General features: G+C 38.6%; 1 protein-coding gene across 3 annotated transcripts; it reads left to right on the top strand.

Moving 5' to 3' along the window:
• Positions 1-27,956, top strand: ZNF81 (zinc finger protein 81). 3 transcript variants are annotated; one of them, XM_014543511.1, is made up of 6 exons: positions 1-125; positions 6,424-6,667; positions 16,877-17,018; positions 18,494-18,589; positions 22,320-22,486; positions 26,457-27,956. In XM_014543511.1, the coding sequence occupies exons 2-6, from the start codon at positions 6,596-6,598 to the stop codon at positions 26,469-26,471; spliced, it is 492 nt and encodes a 163-aa protein (XP_014398997.1). In that variant the 5' UTR covers positions 1-125; positions 6,424-6,595; the 3' UTR covers positions 26,472-27,956. The 3 variants fall into 3 exon arrangements, with proteins under 3 accessions (XP_014398997.1, XP_014398996.1, XP_005871068.1); XM_014543510.1 differs by lacking the exon at positions 26,457-27,956 and having other exon boundaries at positions 22,320-25,322; XM_005871006.2 differs by lacking the exon at positions 26,457-27,956 and having other exon boundaries at positions 16,892-17,018; positions 22,320-25,322.

Genomic DNA, 27,956 nt, shown 5'->3' on the forward strand with positions numbered 1-27,956 from the left:
GGGGCGATGCTAGGGGTGGTGACCGGAAGAGGCTGTGGTTCTCAGCCACCGTTGAACAGTTGTTGTCAGGAGGATCTCAGTGCTCTGTGCCGGAGGCGTTTCCTAGGGATGCGGCCCTGGGGAGGGTGAGTGCTGGGGAATTTTGTGTGGTCAGTGATGCACTCGGTTGTCTAACTGTAGTTGGATAATTCGCTCATTATTTTGCAGGATTTGTTCTTTTCTCATGTCAATGTTAAGGTCTTAAAGTTCACTAAAACCCACAAGGTTTGGTGCATTGTGTGCTAAGTGTTTTCTAAGAGTTGAAATTTTTTTCTTCTGCCCATGAGTTATTTAGAAATGCGTTTTCAGTTTCCAAAAGTTTATTTAATAGGTTTCTAACCTGAGAAAAATGTGGTCCGAAAAATGTCTATGTGAAGCTCATTCCTTGAAATATGAGGGGATGCATGGCCTAGTACGTGGTGAATGTTTATAATTGTTCCATATATAAATTGACAATAATATTTAATTATTTAGTTGTCAGTTGCATTGTACAATATTTGTACACCTTTTTGTCTGCTTCTTGTACTTCTGGGAGAGGAGAGGTAAATTTTCTACTGTGATGCTGATTTGTCCATTTCTCCTTCCTACTGTCCACGATCCATTTGAGTTAAGTTTCATATGAAGTTAGAGGCTTAGATTGAGGTTCTTTTGTTTGAATGTCCAATTACTCAAGCACCATTTATTGAAAACACCATTCTTCCTCTGTTGATATGTTTTGCATCTTTATCAAAAATAAATTGGCTGTAGTTGTGTGGGGCTATTTTTAGGTTCTCTATTTTGTTCCGTTGATCTATGTCTCTGTCTACTTTTATCATGAATAAGTGTTGAATTTTGTCATACTGTGTATGAATTTATATGATCTTGTGATTTTTTTATCTTTAGCCTGTTAATATGAGGGAATACACTGGTGATTTTTGAATATTGAACCAGCCTTACATTCCTGGAATAAAGCTTACTTAATTGTGGTGGTATAATTCCTTTTATGTATTGCAGGAATTGACTGGCTAATGCTTTTTTCCCCCCAGGATTTTTGCATCAAGTTCATGAGAAATACTGATCTACAGTTTTCCTTTTTTTGTATTGTCTTTGTCTGTTTTAATATTAGGGTAATACTGGCATCATAAAATGACTTGAAAAATGTCCACTTCTATTTTCTGGAAGAGATTGTGTAGAATTATGCTAATTTTTCTTTAAATATTTGGTTGAATTCTCCAGTGAAATCATCTGGGTCTGGAAATTTCCTTTTGGAAGCTTTTTTATTATGTCTTTAGTTTCTGTAGTAGTTATATGACTATTCAGATGATCTAGTTAATATCTTTTCAGAGTAACTATTTAATAGTGGGTGCGTTGTAGGAGTTTGTGTTTTGTGAGGAATTGGATTATTTCATCCTAGTTGTTGAACAAATGTGCATAAAGCTGTGTGTGGTATTCCCTTTCCTTTTAATAGCTGCAGGATCTGTAGTTATATCTCCTGTTTCATTTCTGCTGTTGGTAATTTGTGTCTTCTTTTTACCTTTGTCAATCTTGCTAGAGGACTACCAATTTTATCGTTTTCAAAGAACCAGCTTTTGTTTTCATTGATATTCTCTATTGTTTTACTGTTTTCAGTTTCATTGATTTCTGCTCTTATATTTATTACTTCCTCCCTTCTCTTGTTTTGGGTTTACTTTGCTCTTTTTCTAGTTTTTGAGGTGGGAGCTTAAATTATTGATTTAAGACCTTAATTCTGAAAATATAAACATTTAAACTTATAAATTTCCCTTTCAACACTGCTTTATCTCCATTCCACAAATTTTCAACAGGTTGTATTTATATTGTTACTTTTTAATTTCCTTTGAGACTTCCTCTGTGATCCATGATTATATAGAAATGGATTATTAATTCCCAAGTATTTGGTGACTTTCGTTTTATTTTTTTGTTATTGATTCAGCGCTATTATAATCAAAGAACTTATGCTTTATGATTTCAATTTGTTGAGATTTGTTTTATGACTCTGGATATGGTATGTCTTAGAGAACGTGGCATGGGTACTTGAAGAGAATGTGTATTCTATTAGTTTTTGGCTGGAGTAGGGTGGGTATGTTCAGTTAGGCCACACTTTTCTTGATACTTTGATTAAGGGGAGTAGATTTTTCTTAGAGCTTTTTTGTCTGTGCCTGTTGATAGTTTTTAGTTATAGGCTTCTACAATGCTTTGTTTGTGATATATGGGAGGGGAAATGAAAGAGGGAATTCACCACTGCACTGTTCCCCAGGCCCTGAGGTCTGTGGGCTGGCCCCCTTTCCTTTCTACCTTTCAGTCTTTGTATTTGTTGTGCTATGTCATTTTTGCTCTGGTCTCTTCTACATTCATTGTTCTCTTTTGTGTTTCTTCCTCCATTAACTTTGTTAATTTACATTTTGCTAGGAAAGCCCTTATTTCACATCAATATTAAAGTATGTTGCCTGGCCGGCATGGCTCAGTGGTTGAGTGTTGACCTAGGAACCAGGAGGGTCACGGTCTGTTACCCAGTCAGGGCACATGCCCGGGTTGTGGACTCAATCTTCAATGGGGGCCGTAAAGGAGGCAGCCAAAAAATGATTCTCTCTCATCATTGATGTTTCTGTCTCTGTCTCCCTCTCCCTTCCTCTCTGAAATCAATAAAATATATTTTAGAACATTTTCAACTTTGTACACAATAGCAGACACTCCCGCCCTAGGAAACCTCCAATCAATGTCTGTCTCTATGTATTTGCCCATTTTAGACATTTCACATAAATGAAATCATGCAATATGTGGTCTTCTGTGACTGACATCTTTCATGTAAGATAATGATTTCAAGGTTTTTTCATGTTATAGCATATATCAGTACTTTTTATTGGCAAATACTATTTTATTATATAGATCTACCACATTTGTTAATCCATTCATCAGTTGATGGACATTTAGGTGGGTTCTATTATATATCTATCTATCTATCTATCTATCTATCTATCTATCTATCTATATATATCAATGACATTGGCCAGCTCAAAGATCCAACTCTTTGTTTCTTTGAAACTCCCTATTGTTATATTTATTTGATTTAAAATTTCATTTTTATTGAGTACTACTTTTTTGGGTGGTTTGCTTAATTTTGTTTTTTCTACTTCTAATGTTTTAGGTTGAACAAATAGCTCTTTTTGTTATATTTATTTTTAATTAAAAATAAAGCCATTTAAAGCTATAAATTTCACTTTATATATAACTTTAGTGTGTTACATGACAACTGGTAAAAATTGTATAGCTTCTGTATTGATTTTCTACTGTGGTCCTGGATTGTATTTCTTTTCTTTTAAAAACAGACTTATTTAGATATACAAAACAGATTTATTTAGATACATTCCAATACCATAAAAATTCACCCATTAAAGTATATGATTCAATGGTATTAAGTACATTCACAGAATTGTCCAGTCATCAATCACCACAATCTAATTTTAGAACATTTTCAACTTTGTACACAATAGCAGACACTCCCGCCCTAGGAAACCTCCAATCAATGTCTGTCTCTATGTATTTGCCCATTTTAGACATTTCACATAAATGAAATCATGCAATATGTGGTCTTCTGTGACTGACATCTTTCATGTAAGATAATGATTTCAAGGTTTTTTCATGTTATAGCATATATCAGTACTTTTTATTGGCAAATACTATTTTATTATATAGATCTACCACATTTGTTAATCCATTCATCAGTTGATGGACATTTAGGTGGGTTCTATTATATATCTATCTATCTATCTATCTATCTATCTATCTATCTATCTATATATATCAATGACATTGGCCAGCTCAAAGATCCAACTCTTTGTTTCTTTGAAACTCCCTATTGTTATATTTATTTGATTTAAAATTTCATTTTTATTGAGTACTACTTTTTTGGGTGGTTTGCTTAATTTTGTTTTTTCTACTTCTAATGTTTTAGGTTGAACAAACTGCTCAGGAGGAGGGACTGGGCACAGCCCGGAGCCTGAGAGATCAACACAGAGGGGCGCCTGCTCCAAGCCTCTGCAGCGTGGCTGGGGGCAGGCCCCCAGCGGACACACACACAAATACACACACACACACAGGGTGCTTACTCTGAGCCTCCAACGCAGCTGGGGGCAGGCCCCCAACGGACACACACACATACACACATACACACACACACACACACACACACACACACAGGGCGCCTGCTCTGAGCCCTTGACGCAGTTGGGGGCAGCCCCCCATTGGACACACACACACACACAGGGCGCCTGCTCTGAGCCTCTGATGCAGTTGGGGGCAGGCCCCCAGCAGACACACACACACACACACACACACACACACACACACACGGCGCGCCAAAAAAGCCCCCCATGGACACACACACACACACACACACACACACAGGGCGCCTGCTCTGAGCCTCTGACACAGTTGGGGGCAGACCCCCAGCGGATACACACACACAGACACACGTGCACGCACAGCGCTTGATCTGAGCCTCTGTGGCCAGACTGCGGAGCAGGCCTAAGCCGTCAGTAGGATATCCCGTGAGGGCTCCTGAACTGTGAGAGGGGGCAGGCTAGGCTGAGGGATTCCCAACCCCTAGTGCACGAATTTCGTGCACCGGGCCTCTAGTCCTATATAATAAAAGGCTAATGTGCAAATTGACCCAACCGCAGAATGACTGGTCGCTATGACATGCACTGATGCAGGAGCTGCCCCCTGGTGGTCAGTTGGCTCCCATGGGGGAGCACTGCTCAGCCAGAAGCCCTGCGGCAGTGCTAAGGATGTCCAACTGCCGGCTTAGGCCCGCTCCTCAGACTGTGAGAGGGTGCAGGCGGGGCTGAGGGACCACCCGGAGTGTATGAATTTTGTGCACCGGGCCTCTAGTTATGAATAATACTGCTGTGGATATTTGTGTACAAGTTTTGGAGTATACATGTGTTTTCATTTGTCTTGGGTAGATACCTAGTAGTGGAACTGCTGGATCATATGGTGGCTCTGTGGGTAACATTTTGCCAAACTGTTTTTCAGAATGCCTGAATTATTTTACAATTCTTCCAGCAATGTATGCGCACTCCAGTGTATTCCATATTCCTTACCAACACTTGTTATTGTTTCTTGTTGTTGTTGTTATTTTTGCTATCCTAATGGATATGAAATGGTCTCCAAATGAATTAAAAATTTTGGTTTTGATTTACATTTCCTAATGACTAATGGCATTGAACACCTTATTCTATGATCAGAGAATGTAGCCTGTCAATTCTTAGCATTGAAACATCTACCAGATTTTCTTTGTAGATAAGTTATTGGATGGAATTTTATAAGAGTACCATGGGCATAAGAAAAGAAAGCATATTTTCTCTTTCTTTAGTGCATCATCATCTTTTTGTGTTTAAAATTTAACTTGTTCATGCCTTTTATTTTATTTACTTCTTATTTAACTTTCTTGTTTTCTCTTCATCTCATCTCTTACTTTTCTTGTCTTAATTTCTCTTCATTTTATGTGGATATCGCCCCTTCTCTTTCCTAAAAATAATGACTAAATCTGTAGTGCCTCTATTGGTTGACCAGCATAAAATTACACCTCAACTTGGATATGGAGAAACCATCTCCTCCCTCAACAGGAGAAACAGTTTTACCTTTGGATATTTTTGAGGCAATTAAACAATTTTAGTCTCAGCCTATTAGTATTTTCCTTCTGATCTGTCTCTTCTATTTTAAGAAACTTTGCTTAACATTTTTATTCCAAATCAAAGTCATGTTTTCAACATCTATTAAACAGAACCACATTTATTTTGAGCCTACCATATAACAGGTACCATATGGTATAGTATTGAGAATGTGAACTTTGAAACCAGGTAGACTGGGTTTTACTTAACATCTATAAACTTCTGTTTCTTTATGCATAAAATGAAATAATGATTGCAGCAACACATTGATGATAGGATTGTTGTGCAAATTAAATGAGGTATCTGCTTCTGCACATTAGATGATTCCTTGTAATAACAATGCTTGCTAATATGAATTAAAAGTTTACTTGGGCTCATCTGGTCTGGTCTGGTGCTAAGTGCCTTACAAACATCATCTTATTTAACTCTCACAACCCCTTGAGATAAATAGTTTTGACTCATTTTGAAAAAAACACCTAAAGAAACATTTTCATATTCTCATAGCTAAAAGTTGGCTGAGCTAGAATTTAAGCCTTCATTAATTTTAGTCTAAATCTGTGGTCTCGCTCATATTCCATTTTTGTGAATAACTAGAATAGGTGTTGACTGGACATTTTCTACTCCCACAGCATCCAGTTCCATACTCTGGTGCCCCCAAGTAACGTTTGTGGCATGAATGCTGGTTTGACTAGCCATGTGGACACTGTCTTTCCAGGTTTCTTGGGGTCTCCTTGGAGCTCCTGGACCAGACCCCACAGTGAAGGCTGCAAGATCTTCCTTCTGGTCCCAGAAGCTCTGGTTGAGTCCACAGACCCTGCCTGGCCCTAGGCTCCTGGGAAGAGCGGAGTTGTCAGCAAGAGAGCCAGAGGGCTGAGGCCCAAGTAAACATGCCAGCCAACCAGAGCTCTCCCCAGTGGTCCCTGGCCCTGACTGCAGGAGGAAGAGACAGCTCCTGTGAGGTAAGGAAGACAAAGAGGTGCCTATTTCTATACAACTTTTTCTTTTTCTTGGAATTAACAGTTTTCTGGTTTAGTCATTACTTTGCTTTACTATATACAAATCAATAATTCAACTTCAAATTCTTTCTAATTGTTTAAATCTCCTCTCTGTATATTCAAACATATAGGTAATAATCATAGTGACAATAATTGTAAACACTCATATAATGATTACTATGTGCCCAGCACTGTTATACACATACTACATATACTAACTCATCTTCATAACAACCTCAAGAAGTGTGTGTCATTGTTACTCCCATTTTATAGAGGGAAACTTGGGCATAGAGAAAAACTATCTGGCTCAATTTCACACAGCTACTAGTAGGTGGGAATGGTCTCAGCTCAGGGCAGCAATGTCTTCTCTGTGGAGAATTCTTTCCTGGAACTTGTTGACCTGCTGAAGGCTGCTGGTCTGGTTTCTCCCTCAACTTTACACACAGCTATTATCTTGGTGTCTTCCCTGTGTTATCCCCCAGGAAATCCTTTTCACCTCTGTCTTGTTGCACATCCCCTTTCCTGGGGATTCTATGTCTTCTTTCTTGTTTATTGGATCCTCTGTCTTCCTCTTTCTTGGTCTACACCCTCATTTTGTGGGAGCACATCCTCCAGTCTATCCTTAAAAATGGATACATGACAGGTGGATTTTATGAAACGTTGTATGTCTGAAAATGTCATGCAAAATTATATTTATTTAATATATATAATTGCAGAAATACATTTATAGAAATAAAAAAGTAATAAGTGCCTTGGAAATGTATTCATCTATTAATTAATTAATTAAAATGTTTTTATTGATTTTAGAAGGAGAGAAAGGGAGAGAGAGAGAGAGAAAAAAACACATTGATCAGCTGCCTCCTACATGCACCCAACTGGGGACTGAACCTGCAAACTGGTTATGTGCCTTGACAGAGAATTGAACCAGCAACCTTTTGGTGCATGGGACAACACTCAACTAACTGAGCCATGCCAGCCAGGGTGGAAATATATTTATTTGACTCTGATACTAAATTTATCTTTTCAGCTAGATATAGAATTCTAGGTTGGAAATCATTTTTGTGCAGAATTTTAAAAGCCTATTTCCAGTCTAGTCATTTTCTCTACTTTTCAAAAAACTCTTCTTATTCAGTTGTTGAGCCTCCTACTTTTTTTAGTCTTTGTTCTGCTTTCCATTTCTTTCTCTTTTGTTCTCCTTTCTAAGAGTTTTTTGGAACACTTTATCTTCTAAATCTTCTTTTGTGTCTCTCAATGCTGTTACATATTTTTATTTTAAATAGCTCTTTATTTTCAGAGCATTCCCTATTAATAGCATGCTATTTTTGTTTCATGGATGCAGCATCTCATCACTAAAAATATTAGTAATAGTTTTTAATTTAATTTTGAATGACAATATAGACACATAGCTCAAAAATGAAAATATATAAAATTCAAAAATATAAAAATCTACATAGCCTAAACTTGGGCCGGGTGGCTCAGTTAGTTGGAGCATCATCACATACACCCAAAGGTTGTGGGTTCATTTCCCAGTCAAGACACGTATCCAAGTTGTGGATTGGATCTAGGTCGGGGTGAGTGTGAGAAGCAACCAATTGATTATTTTCTCTTACATTGATGTTTCTCTCTCTCCCTCAAATCAATAAAAACATATCCTTGGGTGAGGATATAAAAAAATCTACTAGTCTAAATTCTCATTTATCTTTCTCTTATCTGCTCACCTGTGTCTAATACATATAACTAGGTTCGTTTACTGCATGATTAGGGTTCCTTTATGCAAATAAAAGCAGCTGAGAACACATTCTTACTTTCTCCTTTTATTTCACAAAAGGAGGCCTACTAAACAAATTTTTATCAGCTTTTGTTATTGTTAAATATTTTGGTGAAACGTAATATGAATTATAAACAATGATACCATGAACAAAAAATTTTGTTTGTTTCTTTTCATGTACATGTGTATACCCATCTGTTTACTATATATATAGGGGTGGAGTTGATGGGTTATAGATTAAGCCTATATTTTTAAAAATATTTTTATTGTGAAATATACATACAGAAAAGTATACCAAAAAAATTTACAGCTCACTGATTTTTCATTGTCAGTCTAGTAAGTGGCCATATAATTTCAGAGTCCCTCTACTCCCAAAGATAGTTACTATCTTGATTTTTTTAAAATTAAATCTTTATTGTTCAGATTATTACAGTTGTTCCTCTTTTTTCCCCCCATAGCTTCCCTCCACTCAGTTCCCACCCCACCCTCTGCCCTTACCCGCCCCACACACACACACTGTACAAGCCACAGAGTAGAAGAGATAGACAATGGAGGACTTCTAGCCAGAATATATCAAGAACAACAAAACAGTAAGAAAAAGCAGACTACACAGTAGTCACATGCCTTATTTGAATAGACATGTAACAAAAAAAGATATCCAAATGGCTAACAAACACCTGAGAGGGTGCCCAGTCTCATTAGTCATCAGGAAGTGCAAAATTTAAGCCACAATGTACTGCTACTACACTCACACCAGAATGGCTAAAATTAAGAAGACTGATGATGACAAGTGGTAGCAAGGATGAGGAGCCATATCAGCAGCTTATAGGCTCATATCAGCACATACCAGCAGCTCATATGCTGCTGGTGGGAGTGTAAATTGACATAATCTCTTTGGAAAACATCTTAGCCTTCTTCATCAGAGCATATGTAGATCATAAGAGGAAACAATTCTCTTAGGGAAATATGAGCAGAAATCCTTGGTTGATGTACCAGGACATGTAGAAATGCTCACTGTAACACAAGAGACCTGTTGAGAATTGTCTCCCAATAATATCCACCCTTCATTTCTGCACTGTCTTGCCTTCTGCACAATTTCCCATGAGTATACTAGTCTGTCAGCTACTCTGATTAATCTGACTGGCAGAGATGAGAGCCCAGGCTGTTCAATTTATCTTATGCAACACTTAATCAACAGGACTCCAAGTGGCAGAATGAGGCCAGTCTGCAGTACTTTGCTCAACTGTGACATCCGGGGTTCCAGACTCAATGAGTTGAACAAATCCTTTAAAGCCATCAATGTTTACCTTACAAAGCCAGGTGCCTTTCTGCTTAAGTTTCTCTATTGACCTTTGTCCTTGGTGTGGGAATCGAGGTACAGCAGGATGTATTAGCGATTGCACAGATTCTGCCTTGGCCCAAGGGGGCATTTTCATCCTCTGTTTGGACAGTAAGCTGAGCCTGACCCCAGAATACCTTCCAGAGCCAAGATATTATGTTGATCACCTCAGATACAATCAGGGACAAATGTCCTACCACCTTTTCTAATTGGATGATTCCTATCATAGGAATAATTGCCCTCAGGGTTCACATGAATAGCAAGCCATTTACTCTTCTAGGAAGCTCCTGCTAGCAACCAAGTAGGTAGCCTCCTTTTAGAGAGACCCCCAGAGTCATTTATGGTTTACCTGAACCACCAATCACCACCTCACACACGTTCAGTTCACTTATGACCACCCTTAAGGTGAAAATCACCATGTTGTGGGGAGGAAGGCAAGTTAATGCCTGGCTTCTGCATATGAAGTATAATCCCAGGACGCCCCCCAGAAGAAAGTGCTGTTTACAATTGGTGGGACCTCCAGCAGTCAGGAGACATAGCTTGAGAGTGCCTCCAATGTGGCCTCTCATCCAGCTGATAGTCTCTAACTATTAAAGACAAAACTGAACAAAAAAAAGGAAATTGATTTTATTTAGGCTATTGCAATAGGGAGAGCACCTCAGATGTGAAAGTCGGAGTGTCTCAGCAGGGTGGTTTTGACTTTTATTTTCATACTGAGGATTAGACAAGTTATCTTGGGGAGATTTATAGGTGGGATTGTTTCTGCATTCAGGAGAAGTCTCCGTCAGCTAGAAAAGAAATGCTTATCTCTGTGTCTAGCTAGCTAGTTTAACTTCTAATCTCAATCATTCATGAGAAAGTGGGGAGTTGGAGGGTCTGTGTCTAGCCTTTCAGCAAGTTCAATAAAAGGAGAAAGGTCTGCGTTTGGCCTTGTCATACGTAAACCCCAGGAGTCTTATGGGGGTTATGAGAAAGAGTGGACAGCAAATGTTATCTGAGTCATAAGGGGAAAGGTGATATTTGTGGTAAGTCGGTTCTAAGAGCATAAAAGAGTGGGGGGATTTCTTAACTTGGGCTCAGGTTATGTTCAACATTAAGGGTCCTCAGTTCTGTTTGAAAACTTGAGTCTAGTTCTTGTTATTGGAGAGACTGCCTGAAGGCCTTCATTCCAACCTGTCCTATATGTCCAAGCTACTAGCTGCATGATATTCTTCTGCCCCACATAATGACTGAGCAGCTGCTAGGGCAAGTGGTTCAAGGAGAGCAGACAGTTGAAGGTGTTGACGGGTGTTTTGTGTGTGGTGCAGGAGCTGGGGCTCTCCCAGCTGTTTCTGATAGACTTCTCAGCAAGCTTAAGGGGAATGGTGATGACCTTGTGGATGCAGGTATTGGCAGACCTGACAGGTAAATTTTACGCCCTTGCAGCAGTTTGGGGAAGATGTACTAAGGCATTTTCCTTTGTGATGAAGGCTCCACCGGTAGTTCAGAAAGACAGCTTATTAATGCCCCTCCCTTTCCTGTACCTCCTGGGGTTTAAGGTGTTTCTTCTTCAATTTCGGTGTTGTTGCTCACCCTCTGCTGACCTAAAATCATTAGGGTTCATTCTAGTCAGTATTAAATTCACCCCCACCCCAGTCATCTCCTACTAGTTTCCAGACCTTTCATTTCAATGAGTCAGATGCAAGAGGAACAAGGTCATTTTAATAAGCTTTCAGAGATCTGTTATGTTCTACCCTTTGGCCCATGTGGGTCATTAAAGGGGAACACAGTAAGCAAGTGTACTGAACCAAGAAGCAATTATCTTTATGATCTAGGACCATGGTCGGCAAACTGCAGCTCGCGAGCCACATGCGGCTCTTTGGCCCCTTGAGTGTGGCTCTTCCTAAGCCTTAGGAGTACCCTAATTAAGTTAATAACAATGTACCTACCTATATCGTTTAAGTTTAAAAAATTTGGCTCTCAAAATAAATTTCAATCATTGTACTGTTTTTTTGTTTTGTTTTTTTTTTTGGTTGTAGAATTATTGGTATTTATTTTCTTTCCTTTTCTACAGACAGATTTTTTTTTATTAAATCTTTATTGTTCAGATTACTACAGTTGTTCCTCTTTTTCCCCCCCATAGCTCCCCTACAACTGGTTCCCACCCCACCCTCCGCCCCCCCCTTTCCCTTTCCCCCCCAAGAATAGTCAGTCCATTCCCTTTCTATGTCCCTGATTCATTATAATCACCAGTTCATTCTGTACATCAGATTATTTATTCACTTGGTTCTTAGATTCACTTGTTGATAGATGCATGTTTGTTGTTCACAATTTGTATCTTTACCTTTTTCTTCTTCCTCTTCTTAAAGGATACCTTTCAGCATTTCGTATAATACTGGTTTAGTGGTGATGAACTCCTTTAGCTTTTCCTTATCTGTGAAGCTCTTTATCTGACCTTCAATTCTGAATGATAGCTTTGCTGGATAAAGTAATCTTGGTTGTAGGTTCTTGGTATTCATCACTTTGAATATTTCTTGCCATTCCCTTCTGGCCTGCCAAGTTTCTGTTGAGAAATCAGCTGACAGTCGTATGGGTATTCCCTTGTAGGTAATTGAGTCTCTTTCTCTTGCTGCTTTTAAGATTCTCTCTTTGTCTTTTGCTCTTGGCATTTTAATTATGATGTGTCTTGGTGTGGTCCTCTTTGGATTCCTTTTGTTTGGGGTTCTCTGCGCTTCTTGGACCTGTAAGTCCATTTCTTTCACCAGGTGGGGGAAGTTTTCTGCCATTATTTCTTCAAATAGGTTTTCAATATCTTGCTGTCTCTCATCTTCTGGCACCCCAATTATTCTGATGTTTGTACGCTTGAAGCTGTCCCAGAGGCTCCTTACACTATCTTCGTATTTTCGGATTCTTTTTTCATTTTGCTTTTCCGGTTGGGTGTTTTTTGCTTCTTCGCATTTCAAATCTTTGGCTTGATTCTTGTGCTCCTCTGGTCTGCTATTGGGTGTCTGTATAATATTCTTTATTTCAGTCCGTGTATGCTTAATTTCTAGTTGGTTCTTTATCATAGCATCGAGGGTCTCATTAGTTTTCGTGACTCTCTCCTCAAGTTTATTGACAGCTTCTAGCACATTTTTGCAAGCCCTCAAAATTGCGATTTTTAGCTCTATATCCTCCATTTCTGTCATGTTTTTTTGTCTCCGCATTTTTTATGCTTTCTTGGTGCACCCTCTAGTGGTCTTTGTGCGCAGTCTTGTTCTAGTTGAGCCTTGATTGTTGTAGTTAATACTAGAGGGATTTGACCACCAGGCCGACTGGCTGTGTGAATCAGCTGTGTCTGCCGCGGAAAACTTCTGTCCTCTGGGGAGGTGCTAATCTAGCCTTTGCCTGAGGCGATCCGGCAAATGGCTCTGCGCAGGGCTTGGGCGGGGCGGGCTCAACAGGGCGGGCGGAGGGAGCCGTTATGGTGCCCTCAGTCCTGTTCCCAGAGGCTCTGCTTCTCAGAACCCCCGGAACCGCTGCAAACCTCGGAGGGAAAGCTGCCTTCCAACTGATGCCAGACACTCCCGCTTCTCCCGTTTGGGTCCGAGTCCCCAGCGATTCGCCCGTATCTGGAGCTCAGAGTCTGAGACTCCCCCCTGACCGAAAACGACAACCGCGCTCTCAGCCACCAGCCCGCTTTGCGCGCGCACCTCCGCACCTGAGTATTTTCCACACTGCGCCTCCTCTGAGCCTCGGTGTGCTGTTATTTTTCCTTCTAGTTGAAGAGTCTCTCCTCAGCCAGCCTTCCTGTGGTTCTGGGTGATGTCCGTTCCGTCTTTTAGTTGTATTTTTGAAGTGGTTGTTTGCGGCAGCAGTCTCCGGTGTTTACCTATGCCGCCATCTTGCTCGGACTGTTGTACTGTTGATATTTGGCTCTGTTGACTAATGAGTTTGCCAACCACATTATTCTAGGACAATGTTAATCCAACCAGAGAATCCAGGTGACAACCAGAATTAAACTGAAATCTCTTAGGCACTCTTCTTTCTGGATGCTTTGCCTCCCAGAGGGTTAGCAACGAGACAGGATCCCAAGTTGTCAAAATATGACCATATAACTCCTAACACCTTTTGTTCTGATCATTACCCAGGGAGCAGCTGAAAGGAGATGATTCCTTTCTGGGGACAACCATATTCATGGATTAAACTGCCTTACTAAAGAGCATGTATGGAGCAGGAGAGGGTGAGAGAGGCAGAGTCTGAAATCCTTTTGAGTTCCTTTTAGAGGAGGCCATTCCAATACTCAACAATACCACATGCCAGTGGATGGGAGAGAGTGTGGAAGTCCATCAAATACCTTAACTATCAGCCCATTGTTACATGGCTTGTGCAATGAAAGGTGTTCCATTTTTAGGCTACAAATAGTCCAGAAAGCTGAAAACTTGATACAGGTTAGTTCCAAGATCCACAGTTGTGTGGCTGGAGTGGGCTGAGCAGACTGAAACAGCAATATTTTAACCTGAAAACATATAAACAATGATGCAAATCAGAGAGGGGCTTGAAGTGTGATGTAGTCAGTTGGCCAGGAGCAGGTGGGCCACACTTCATGCTGTGTGCACTTTCTCATCACAACGGGTCATCTTGTGGAAGGAGTCACAGATTTGGTATATCGTGGTAGCTTCTGCATCAGAAAAGCGGTGTTTTCATTTGTGCCCAGTCTGTGAGGATACATGTGTTGCCATGTCAAATGTGATGGTGGATCCAGAAAGCAATGGCAATAATCTGGGCAGTGAGGGCTCAGAGCATTCAGCCATCAAAACTCTTTGAAGAGGTGAAGAGGGTAACTTACAGATCTCAATCGTACAAGAGGGCTTCTTGAAAGCTTAAGAGTATTGTTCGTCATTCCTTTCAGCAGGAGTCCAAGGTAGAGAATGGCTCGTCTCAAAGAGATTTATGGCTGAAGCTTTTGTCTGATGGAGTAAACCCAATGAGATTCACAGACAAACCATAAAATATTACAGCAAACTGTATCAGCAGAAACACTGTCACCTTAGAGTGAAAGGGATAGAGACTACACAAATGAAAGGAAGACATTGGATTTCCAAAATTCTACTGGCAGGAAGCAGGCTGAGAAAACTCTTCTGCTAACCTTTCCTGTAAAAGGAAGTATGACTTAGAAGGTGGGAACAAGAACCAAGAGAGCAGAACCAAAAGCCATGAAGAGTTATTCTTAGGCCTTGAGACCTAATTATTGAACTGCTAGCTTTGCCCAGCCAGATAACACTTATTTTCTTTAGCATTTAAAAAGTATCATTTAAATCACTGTTTCCATGTATATAATATGTCATTTTGTTTTGTTTTCTGGCTGTTTTCAAAAACTTTTATTCTTTGGTTTTTAAAAGTTTGACTACAATGTGCCTAGGTATGGTTTTCTGTGGATTATTCTGCTTGGGGTTTGCCAGATTTCTTGAATCTGTAAATGTATGTCTTTTGCCAAATTTGGGAAGTTTCTGCCCATAGGAATATTTATTTATTTATTCTCTAAAGTTTTACATGTCTCCTTTTCCCCCTGATTGTCTCTCCCCCCAGCCATTCCCACCCCGGGCAAGCCCCAACTGCCCCAGTGTCTGTGTCCATTGGTTATGCTAATATGCATGCATACAAGTCCTTTGGTTGCTCTCTAACCCTTCTTCCCCTACCATTTGTCTCTGGATCTATTCTTGTTCATCAAATTATGTTGATTATTATATCCCACATATGAGTGAGATAATGTGATATTTATCTTTCTCCGACTGGCTTATTTCGCTTAGCATAATGCTCTCCAGTTCCATCCATGCTGTTGCAAATGGTAAAAGTTCCTTCTTTTTTACAGCGGCGTAGTATTCCATTGTGTAGATGTATCACTGTTTTTTAATCCACTCATCTGCTGATGCTGCCCATTATTTTTAAAAACATCTTTTTCTGTCCCCTTTCTTCTGGACCTCAAATTACATGTATATTAGATCTTTTGATTTGTATTACCCATCCCTAAGACTATAATTTTGTTTACTTTTTCCAAGAATTTTCTCTCTACTTTTCAGATTGGTTAACTTCTGTTGGTCTGTCTTACATTCATTAACTCTTTCTTTTGTTATGTTATCTACATTCTGTTGGTAAGTCCATCCAGGGAATTTTTTAAGTTTCGGATTGCATTTTTCAGTTCTAGACTTTTCAGTTAGTTACTTTTTTATAGTTCCCATTCTTCAGTTGAACTATCCTATTATTTATTATGAACATAGTTGTCCTTATGTTCTTGAGCATATTTATACACAACTAGTTCAAAGTCTAATTTTGGCATTTGGATCATCTCAGGGTCAGTCTCTGCTTTTACTCTTGAATCTCTTCTCTTTCTCTTGATACCTTTCTCTTTCTTTCTATGTTATTTTGGATTGTATTTTGGTTGTTGTAAATCATGTATTGTAGAAATTTTTGATTCTATTTAGTTCCCTTAAAGATTGCTGCTTTTTTGTTTTGTTTTGTTTAGTAAGCACTTGACTCGTGGCTGGACTCAAAGTGGAAACTATCTTCTCTGTAGTGTGTGATAGCTCAGATTTTAGTTCATTTAAGTGGTTAAGCAGATATTTGGGCTGAGTTCTTATACAGAATTTAGGCACTCCTCTCCGTCCGGATTTCCCCCTGACTTTCCAGTGGTCGTTATGATTGCAAAACACTCCTTTGATTTTTTAAGTCAATAAGAGTGAAGGTTTTAAAAATTGGAATTTTAGTTACCTTGCATGACTGACTGAGCCTATTTACAAACTAAAAGCTGTAAAAATAGTAAACACATCCCGTGTCATCCCTTCTTGCATTAACTCTCTTCCAGTAGATGCCTAACTTAGGTTGCTCTTCAGTATCTTTCAGATACTGGTTTTTTATATTTTGTTCAGAGCTTATAGTTGTTATCTGTATGAGTTTTGGCCTAATAAAAGCAATTTATTCATACAGAAATTTAGGATTTGATGTTTGTAGTTTACATAACATTCTATATAACTAGGTATTTAATAGGCATTGAAACTTATTTTCTATCTTTTCCCTATCCCCCAGTGCTGACCTTGTCACCTTGAACAAGCTTGTGTTGTTACAGGTCTCAGTGTCACTTGAGGATGTGACTGTGGACTTCAGCAGGGAGGAGTGGCAGCAATTGAACTCTACTCAGAGACGCCTGTACCAGGAGGTGATGCTGGAGAACTACAGCCACCTGCTCTCAGTGGGTAAGCACTGATACCCCGTGAAACCAGTGAGGAGACAATTGTGGGTAAAATTATATCCCCCAAATAAAATACGTTGAAGTCCTAACCCTCAGTACCTCAGAATGTGACCTTATTTGGAAAGAGGGTCTTTTTTATATATTTTATTGATTTTTGAAAGGAAAGGAGAAGGGGAGAGAGAAACATCAATGATAAGAGAGAATCATTGATTGGCTGCCTCCTGCACGCCCCCCCCACTGGGGATCAAGCCTGCAACCCAGGCATGTGCCCTTGGCTGGAATCGAACCCGGGACCCCTCAGTCCGCAGGCTGACGCTCTATCCATTGAGCCAAACCAGCTAGGGTGGAAAGAGGGTCTTTATCGAAGTAATCAAGCTAAAATGAGTTTATTAGGGTGGGTCCTAATCCACTGTGACTGGTGTCTTTATAAAAAAGGGAAATTTAAACACAGAGACAGACACACACACAGAGAGAAGACAATGTGAAGACACACAAGGAAAAGATGGCCATGTGACTGGAGTGATGCATCTATACGCCGAGAAATGCCGAGACCACCAGAAACCAGGAGAGAGGCATGAGACAGCTCCTTCCCTAACACCTTCAAAAGGAGCATAGATAGCCCTGTTGACACTTGGATTTTGGACTCATAGTCAAGTGTCACCCATAACTGATTTGAGTGATTTAGATGATGATATCTGAGACTCTGAGTTTATGATTTTAGACTTAAGAGTTGATGCTGGAATGATTAAGACTTTAGGGGACATTGGGATGTAATTAGTGTATTTTCAACATGGGAAGAATATTAATTTGGGGGATTCAGAGGGCAAGCTCTGATGGGTTGAATTGTGTCCCCCCACAAAAAAGATATGTGGAAGTCTTAACCCCTAATACCTCAGAATATGACCGTATTTGGGAATAGGGTCTTTATAAAGGTAATCAGGTTAAAATGAGGTCATGAGGGTGGGCCCTAATCTAATATAGCTGGTATCCTTATAAAAAAAAGAGCCCAGAAATCGATACTCATAGAGGGAAGATGATGAGAAAACACAATAGAGTGATGCATTTATAACCCAAGGAATGCCAAAGATTGCCAGCAAACACCAGAAGCTATAAGATGCAAGGAAGGATTCTCCCTCCTATCATCCAGAGAGAACATGACCCTGCTAACACCTTGATTTCAGAATTCTAGCCTAAAGAAGTAGGAGACAGTAAATTTCTGTGGTTTTAAGTCAGCCAGTTATTGGTACTTTGTTAAAGCAGCCCGAGGAAACTAAGACAGAACCATTTCCATTCCCAGCTGCTGAGTGCTCTGGGATATCTTAAGTGCATGCTGATATAATCCCTGATTGGTCTGAGATTCTTCAGTCCCTTTCACCTCTGTGATTATTAGTGTTTCCCCAATCAAATGTGGTTTCTTTTCTAATGAACAAATGGAAAACAATTAGCTGGACCCAGTTCTCTATTATGTCCTATTAACAGGGTATGAAGTTCCCAAACCAGAGGTCATCTTCAAGTTGGAGCAAGGAGAGGAGCCATGGATATTAGAGGGAGAAACCCCACATCAGAGTTGTTCAGGTCAGTGAGTGTGATCCAGGCAGAAAGGAGACATGGAAATACTTTTTTCCCCCAGAGAGATTGGTGTCTTTGCTGCCTTCTTGAAGGTTTAAATTTTAGAAACTGCTTGAAAATAAATAACGTAGGCCTCTCAGGTACCAAATTGCTCTGTCTTTATTTTCTGTACTGTCATCAGCTGTTTTCTTTGGGGTTTCCTCCAGGAGAATTGCTGCAATTCCCATATTTTGTATCATATGCCAGCCTTCTTCACTATGGATGTTGCTTTCTTGGATATTCTTTTCTTCCATCACATTTTATGCTTCATTATTTAACCCCAACCCTAGGGTCTTAGAATCTTATCATATACATTCAGTTTTAATGGATTTAGTTGGTTGCCTCACTCCTATTTTTCCCAGTACCCTTTTATTTCCTCCTTCTTTCACTTTTGTCTTCTCATTCTAAGATACCAATAAACTGTCACCTGCAACCAGCCTCACCTCCTCTCTTTGTATTTATCACCTGCAGATTCCTCACTCACCTCCACCTCACCTACTCCATGCCTCTCTTCCATATTCTGACTGTGGTTAGTCACATATCATTTTTTTTCTTTTAAAATCTACTTTTTTTCTTTTCATTGAATTTATTGGGGTGACACTGGTTAACAAAATTATACAGATTTCAGGTGCACAATTCCACAACACATCATCTGTATACTATGTTGTTTGTTCACCACCCCAAGTCAGGTCTCCTTCCATCACCATTTATCCCCCCTATACGCTCTTCTACCTCTCTCCCACCCCACCCCCAGCAATAACCACACTGTTGTCCATATCCATGAGCTTTTTCTCGCTTTTTTATTTTTGCTCAATTCTTCCATCCCCAACCCTCCTCCCAACAACTATCAGCCTGCTCTTTATCTATGAATGTGTCTCTATTTTACTTGTTAGTTCATTTTGTTCATTAGATTCCACTTATTAAAGTATAATTTACATACACTAAAGTGTATCCATTTTAAGTATATAGCTTGATGAGTTTTGACAAGGTACACACTAGTATAACCACTACCCCTATCATAATATATAACATTCCATCACACAGAAATGCTCCTTCATGTCCCTTGTAGTCAATGCTTAATCACCACTTCAGCCCCAGGCAACTATTTTTTAAATAAATTTTTAATATATTTTTATTGATTTCAGAGAGAGAGAGAGAGAGAAACATCAATGATGAGATAATCATTGATTGGCTACCTCCTGCACGCCCCCTTACTGGGGATCGAGCCCGCAACCCAGGCATGTGCCCCCGACCAGAACCAAACCCAGGACCCCTCAGTCCTCAGGCCGACACTCTATCCATTGAGCCAAACCATCCGAGGCCCCAGGCAACTATTGACGTGCATTTTGTCACTATAGGAGATATTTGTCTTTATTAATGTTTATATCAACGGGAATTATACTGTCTGCTCTTTTCATTCAGCATAATGATTTTGTGTTTTACCCATGTTATTGAGTATATCACTAGTTTGTTCCTTTAAGATGCTGACTACTACTCCATGGTATAAATATATGGTAATTTGTTTATATCCCTGTTGATGACAGGGAGTTATTATTTGGTTATTATGAGCTGCAGTGATCATTTTAGTGTATCTTTGTGTGAACATATGTTTCTATTTCTCTTGGGTAAATACCTAGGAGTGGAGTTGCCAGGTTATAAAATAGATATACGCTTATCTTTATAAGAAATTGCTAAACTGTCTTCCAAAGTGGCTGTGCCATTTTACATTTCCAACAACAAAAACTGAGAATTCTTCTTGCACCACATCCTCGCCAACACTTGCTGTCATCAGTCTCTTTAATTTTTACTATTGTAGTAGATATGTAATGGTATCTCATTATGATTTTAAGTTGCATTCCTCTGGTGAGTAATGATGTTAAATATCTTTTCATGTGCTATTGACCATTTGTACATTTTTGTGTGAAGTGTTTATTTACATATCTTCCTCATTTTATTGGGTTGTTTGTCTTCTAGGTTCCTTGTAAGTAAATACTCAGCACTTTAAGGACAGTTTTATTCTTTCTGTCCAATCTTTTTATCTATTTTCCTTTCCTTATTTCACTGTCTAAGACCTTCAGTTTGATGTTGAATAGAAGTGTGAGTGTGGGCATGCTTGCCTTGTTCCTGATATTAGGAGCAAAAAATTCATATCATTAAGTATGATGTTAGCTGTAGTTTTTTTAAGCTACCCTTTATCAGGTTACATAAGTTCCTTTCTAATCCTAGCTGGTTAAAGAGGTTTTTAAAAAAAATCATAGTTAAGTGTTGAATTTTGTCAAATGCTTTAGTGATCATATGAGTTATTGTTTTTATTTTGTTAATATGGTAAATTTATTGATTGATTTCAAATGTTAAATTAACCTTGTATTTCTGAGACAAATACTGGTGATTATTATATACATTACCCTTATTATATATTGTTGGATTCTATTTTTATATTTTGTTTAAAAATATTTGCATGAGTGATACCGGTTTGTAGTTTTCTTTTTTTTTGCAATGTCTTTGTCAGATTTTGATATTAGGGTTACACTTGGCCGCATAATATGAGTTGTGAATGAGTTTTCTTCTCTATTTTCTGAAATAGTTTGTGTAAGATTGTTATTTCTTTTTATGCTGTTTCACAGAATTCACCAGCAAGACTTTCTGGGCCTGGAGTTTGCCAGATGGGAAAGTTTTAATAACTAGTTCAATTTCTTTAATATACATAGGGCTCTTTCAATTTTCTGTTTCATCTTTTGTCATACATAATAAGTTGTGGTTTTTCTCAAGGAATTGGTTTCCTTTATTTTGTCTAATTTCATTCTGTTGTATTCTAAGAATACACTCTGTATGATTTCAGCAAATGTTCTATCTTTGGGAATGTTCCATGTGTCTCTGAAAAGAGCGTATATCCGACTCTTGATGGGAGTTGTGTTTAATAGAAAACAATTACACGTGATGGAGAGTTGGAGTATAGACATCCATTTATTGTTTGTATAGGTCAAGATGGCTATCACCGCAATAATTTTCCTAGAGGCATAATGACTTGACTTACATACATTGTGAAATGATTACCACAATAAATTTAGTTAACACCTATATCATATAGATATCAAAAATAAAAAATGTTCTTGTCCTTGTGATGAGAACTTTTAGGATATACTCCCTCAGCAAGTGAAATTGTTTTTTGATCTCATGAATTTGGTATTGTTGCTAATAGCAAGAAGCAATAAGATCAGTGAGGATTTAGAATCTAAAGCTAATGAGGACTTAGGCTCTGAGTCACCCCCTCCCAGCCTAGGCTCTCCATCAATATTTTTCCTGAAAATCCTTGTCTTTTTAATCTTCAGTCCACCCTACTTGATATTCAAGCCTCCTACCCAAATTGAGCTATAACCATGTTTTATGACAAATTATATGTATAAAACCATTCTGAGCTTTCCTTTCCTTATCTACAATAGATACATAATAATAGAAAATAGAACTTTGGAAAGGATTAAATGAGTTCATATTTATATCTTAACAATGCCTGGAACATCATAAGTGTCGTGCAAGAGCTTGACACATAGTAAGTGCTATATATGTATTTCCTGTAATTATTTTCATTGTCATCATTGGATTCGCTGGTTTCCCTGTGTTCAATTTGAATTAGCTTATATGTATCTTTTAATCTTCTGCTATCTATTTGTGTCGATTTTACTTTTTTTTCTCTTTTTAGATGGGAAGTTTGGGATTAAGACCTCACAAAAAAGAATTTCTGGGAAAGCTTCATTTCATAGTGAAATGGAGGGTGAAGATATAAGAGGCGATTCATTGTATTCCATTTTAGAACTGTGGAAAGATACTGAACAGATAAAAAGATATCAGGAAAAACACAGCAAAACTGTGAGTCATGCTACATTCGTAAATAAGAAACTATTGAATACGGAGTGGCATTATGAATATAAAGACAGCAGAAAATTTGTTTATCCAAGCCCAAATCATATTATTGCCTCACAGAAAAGACCCCATAAATGTGACTCATTTGAAAAGGGTTTTAAGCATGATTTAGATTTACATATTCATTCTAAAAACAAAGCAACAAAGAACTTTGATAAAATTAATAGACACAGTCAAAATTTCACCCAGAGTTCTTTTACTAACCATGAAAGTATGCATACAGGAGTGAAATTTTGTGAATGTAATCAGTGTGGGAAAGTCCTCAACCTCAAACAAGCACTCAGTCACAATCTGAAGTTTCCTGTTGGGGAAAAAGGAAATATGTGTACTGAATTTAGGAAGATACTGACCCAGAAGTCACACCTCTTTGCAACTCAGAGATTTCATACTATGGAAAAACCTCATGAACTTAGCAAATGTGCAAATGTTTTTACACAAAAGCCACTACTCAGCATATATTTGAGAGTTCATAGAGATGAAAAACTGTATATATGTACTGAATGTGGGAAGGCTTTCATCCAGAATTCAGAATTAATTATGCATGAGAAAACTCATACTAGAGAAAAACCCTATACATGCAGTGAATGTGGAAAATCATTTTTCCAGGTGTCATCTCTACTTAGGCACCAGACAACCCATACCGGAGAGAAACTCTATGAATGCAGTGAATGTGGGAAAGGTTTCTCCCTGAACTCAGCTCTCAGTGTTCATCAGAAAATTCATACTGGAGAGAGACACCACAAATGCAGTGAGTGTGGGAAAGCCTTTACCCAAAAATCAACACTCAGGATGCATCAGAGAATTCATACAGGAGAGAGATCCTATATTTGTACTGCATGTGGGCAGGCCTTCATCCAGAAGGCACACTTGATTGCACATCAAAGAATTCATACTGGAGAGAAGCCTTATGAATGCAGTGACTGTGAGAAATCTTTCCCTTCTAAGTCACAACTCCAGATGCATACACGAATTCATACAGGAGAGAAACCCTATATATGCACTGAGTGTGGGAAGGCCTTTACCAACAGGTCAAATCTCAATACTCACCAGAAATCTCATACTGGAGAGAAGTCTTATATATGTGCTGAATGTGGTAAAGCCTTCACTGACAGGTCAAATTTCAATAAACACCAGACAATTCATACTGGAGAAAAACCCTATGTTTGTGCTCATTGTGGGAGGGCTTTTTTCCAGAAGTCCGAATTAATTACACATCAGAGAATTCATACTACAGAGAAGCCTTATAAATGTCCTGACTGTGAGAAATCCTTCTCCAAGAAACCACATCTCAAAGTACATCAACGAATTCACACAGGAGAAAAACCATATATATGTGGAGAATGCGGGAAAGCCTTCACTGACAGATCAAATTTCAATAAACACCAGACAATTCATACTGGAGAAAAGCCCTATAAATGCAGTGACTGTGGAAAGGGCTTTACTCAGAAATCAGTTCTGAGTATGCATCGTAATATTCATACATGAAAGTAACCCTGTCTCTTAAAAATGAGAAAGCCTCATCACAGAAGTCAGGTATAAGGGTATGTTATAAAATTCATCCAAGACAGACCCTATATGAATATATGGCATAGTAAAAAGTATTCGTCAGGCTTTCTCACTTGAGGTAAAAAAAATTATTTAGATGATATCCTCTTAGAATGCATTGAATGAAGGGGAATTTTCATATTTGCACAGCCTCACAAAATACAGGGTGTCCCAAAAATGTATACACACTTTGAGATATAATTAGTGTTTATTAACATACAGTTCATCTCCAAAATTTAAATGAATCTATAGAAATGAGTGTGTATACATTTTGGGGACACCCTGTATAATAGAATTCATACTAGGAAAAATGATGTCAGTTTGATACATTAGGAAGAAAGCCTTCCTATTGTAAAGAAAGTATTATAAGGCAAATTGTTACCAAATTCTTTACAGATGGAGTGTGTAAAATTATGTAAATGTTAGTCATGTTTACTGTTATATTAAGCAATTTAAAGTGACAACAAAATGAAAAGCAGGACAACAAAATAACATATTTGATGTGTAGACCTACTCTCAGTTCTGTAGGTTGTGGCAGAACACATTGCACAGCAGGAGGAATCATTGAAGTTCATTTTTTAAATTTAATATAATTGCATCTATTACATATGTCTTCTATTGAATTTTCCTCTCCCATGAATTCACAGTTTTATGGTCATTGTGATTTTATATATACACTCATCTGAAGATATAATTTTACATGAACACACAAATGTAATCCTATCATTCATACTGGTTCCCATGACATTGTGTCTTTATCCTTTTTAATTGTGGAACAATGCAAAAATGCCACAGGTCTCTCCTGTCATTTTTTGCATGCTCCTTTGCAATGTTACTCTGTTTTTTCTCTTATTAAGAAGTACAGCTCCCTCTCTACTCCTTGACTCTTAACTTGGCCATGTGACTTGTTTTGGCCACTGTACATTAGCGAAGAGATTCAAGAAATGGCTGAAGAAGTGTGAAAAAAACTTACCTGAGGCTTACTCTCTTGCTACTCTTTGGAATTCTAAGCCTTTCATATGAAGAAGCTCAGATTACTCTGCTGGGGGATGAGAAACCAGATGGAGCAAAGATGAGCCAGCCTAGCTGAGGCCCTTCAGGTCAACTACCAGACATGTGAGTGTGGCCTTCCTTGGTCTCCAACCCCAACCAATCCAGCCCATATAAGAAGAGCCATACCGGTTATCCCAGCAAACATGGAGAACTGTGAGATAAATAAAATAATTATTGTCTTAAACTGCTAAGTTTTAGGGTACTTTGTTGCACAGCAAATGCTAATAATACTTAAAAGTGTATGATCGGCAGTGGGGGGCGGATATTGTACCAAAACACAAGACATGTAGCATTGACTTTGGACTTGGAGGAAAACTGTTAAGAAAGCCTGGGAAAGATGGCGTCCGATGTTATTTAGTAAAGAAAAAGCAAAACAGCCACCATGCTCTGTGGGAAAATAGAGAATGTATCAAATGAACTTGTGGATCTGGCTAAATAGATTTCCAACAGAATGCTGGAAGTTCGTTTATTTCTATGAGCTCATATAATAAGGTACAAAAGGAGATATGAACTAAGAGAATGACTATTCCATTTACAAGCAGAATTCAGAAGAAAAAACAACCCTCTACTTGCTGGGTTAGAAAATAACGTTCACATCTCCAGTCTCCAAAATACTTTCAAAGTGAAAATGGCCTCAGGGTAGAGATCAAGTCACGAGTGCAGATGTAAGACCCTTTGTAAAAATGCATGAAACATTTAAGTTGGTATTTGGGAGACCCTCTAAGCTAAGCTAAATGGCTTCTGTAGACTTCATGACATCGTCCCCAGTAGCCTGACACGTTGCTCAAAGTAGAGAAATACAAACCAGATTCATAGGAAACATTTAAAGTTTTTAATAGAGTTTTACTAGTGAAACTGCCTCCAAGCTGGACTTAAAGGGACTGAAACAATCCAGAATGAAAAGTGGTGCCTGGACTCTCCTCTCTAGCTTCTATGAATAGAAATGAAGCTGAGAAAGTTACTCGGCTGCAGACATGGGCCATTTCTAATGGGAAAAGAAGGAGGTCTCAGAGAGGAGACCCAAGAACAATATATTAAAATGGACTGGGGAGCCATTCCCAGATGAACTGTGACCTAATAAAAAACATCTACCCCTGAAGCAGGAAGACTTGAAAACATTTGTTCTGTGGGATTTCAAGAATTGTTATGGAACAGTGACAGATATGTGCCTCTTCTTTCTCCCCTTTTTGAATTGGAGTGTTTATTGTAGTTAATTCTGTTCCTATGTCACCATTATAGTGTGTGTGTGTGTGTGTGTGTGTGTGTGTGTGTGTGTGTGTGTATTGGGGGGGGGTCGTTCATATAACTTGTTATTTAGCTCACAGGTCTCTAGATTAAGAAGCTGCACTCAGAGAGCCTCGGCCACCTCTGAACCTGATACAGAAGACTTGAGGTCCTGGATTTGAACATCGTGCCACAATTTGGGATGAGACATTTGGAGGTCTTGGAATGGGGTGAACATATTGTTGCATGGTATGGAATGTAAATAAAATTATTTTTGACCAGAAAATAGACTATGTTAGCTTGAAAAACACTACAAATTTCTTGCACCCCTACATCTATGCCCCCTTGTAATCTTTATTTCTCTTTGTGTTTTAGTTGGGATAATTTCTATTAACCTATCGTCAAGTTCACTGATTCTAACCCCTGTCCTGGCTCTGTTAAGTCTACTGGGTGAGCTCATTGAAGGCATTCTTCATCTCAGTTATGTTATCTGCTGAAATTTCCCATCTGTTCATGTCTGTTGTTCACATTTTCCACTATTTTCTTTAACATATTAAATCATCATTATTTTAAATTTCCTGTTTGATAATTCCAACAACTGTGTCACCTGAGTCTGACTCTGTTGATTGCTTTGTCTCTTGACAGAGTACCACAAAGTAGGTGGCTTAAAAAAACAGAAATTTATTGTCTCACAGTTCGGGAGGCCAGAAGTCTGAAATCAAGGTGTCAGGAACTCTTTCCTGCATCTCTTCAAGTTTTCAGTAGCCTCAGGCATTTCTTGGCTTGTAGATGCATTACTTCAGTCACATGGTCATTTTCTCCCTATGTGTCTTCACATCGTGTTCCCTCTCTATGTCTGTCTGTGTTCGACTTCCCCCTTTTTATAAGGATACCAGTCACATTAGATTAGGCCCACCCTGATGGCGATATTTTAATTTGATTACTCTGCAAAGATTTTCTTTCTGAATAAGGTCATATTCTGATGTACTGGGGGTTAGGATTTCGACATATCTTTTGTGGGGGGACATAATTCAACCCATATAATAAATGAATACATTTATCTGTATAAAGTACTTAGAACTATGTATGGAAAGAAGTTCTTGATGAATATTAGATACATCCCACTTCCTGAGGCTGCCTAGGTCCCCCTACAACTCTCTGTACTTGGGCAGGATTTGAGACCTTTGTTTGTGGTATCTTAACCTCATCCAACTACCTAAAGAAAATGTTTGGAATAACAGGAAAAGCAGGCCTAGTACCAAGACTTGTGCTACCAACATTTGAGAAGAATTTATTCATAGAGGACAGTGGGAAGGAGCAGCCAGAGGTTCATTTATATGAGGATGGAAAACTGGTTCTTGGATTTTGTGACAAGGAGGTCAGTATTGTCTTTGGTGAACATTATTTAAGTGAATTTAACTAAAGAAAACAACAGCAAAGTTGAAGGGATTTCTGAGCTCAGGTAGTTACTTCATCAAACTTTTCTGATAGAAAAAAATATTAGGTATTGCTCTATTGAAAATGTGTAATATCTCATTATTCTTTTTAAAAATATGTATTTTTATTGATTTCAGAGATGAAAGGAGAGAGAGAG

The sequence above is a fragment of the Myotis brandtii genome, unplaced genomic scaffold, assembly GCF_000412655.1.
Source record: "Myotis brandtii unplaced genomic scaffold, ASM41265v1 scaffold327, whole genome shotgun sequence".
In the NCBI taxonomy this organism is placed as follows: Eukaryota; Metazoa; Chordata; class Mammalia; order Chiroptera; family Vespertilionidae; genus Myotis; species Myotis brandtii.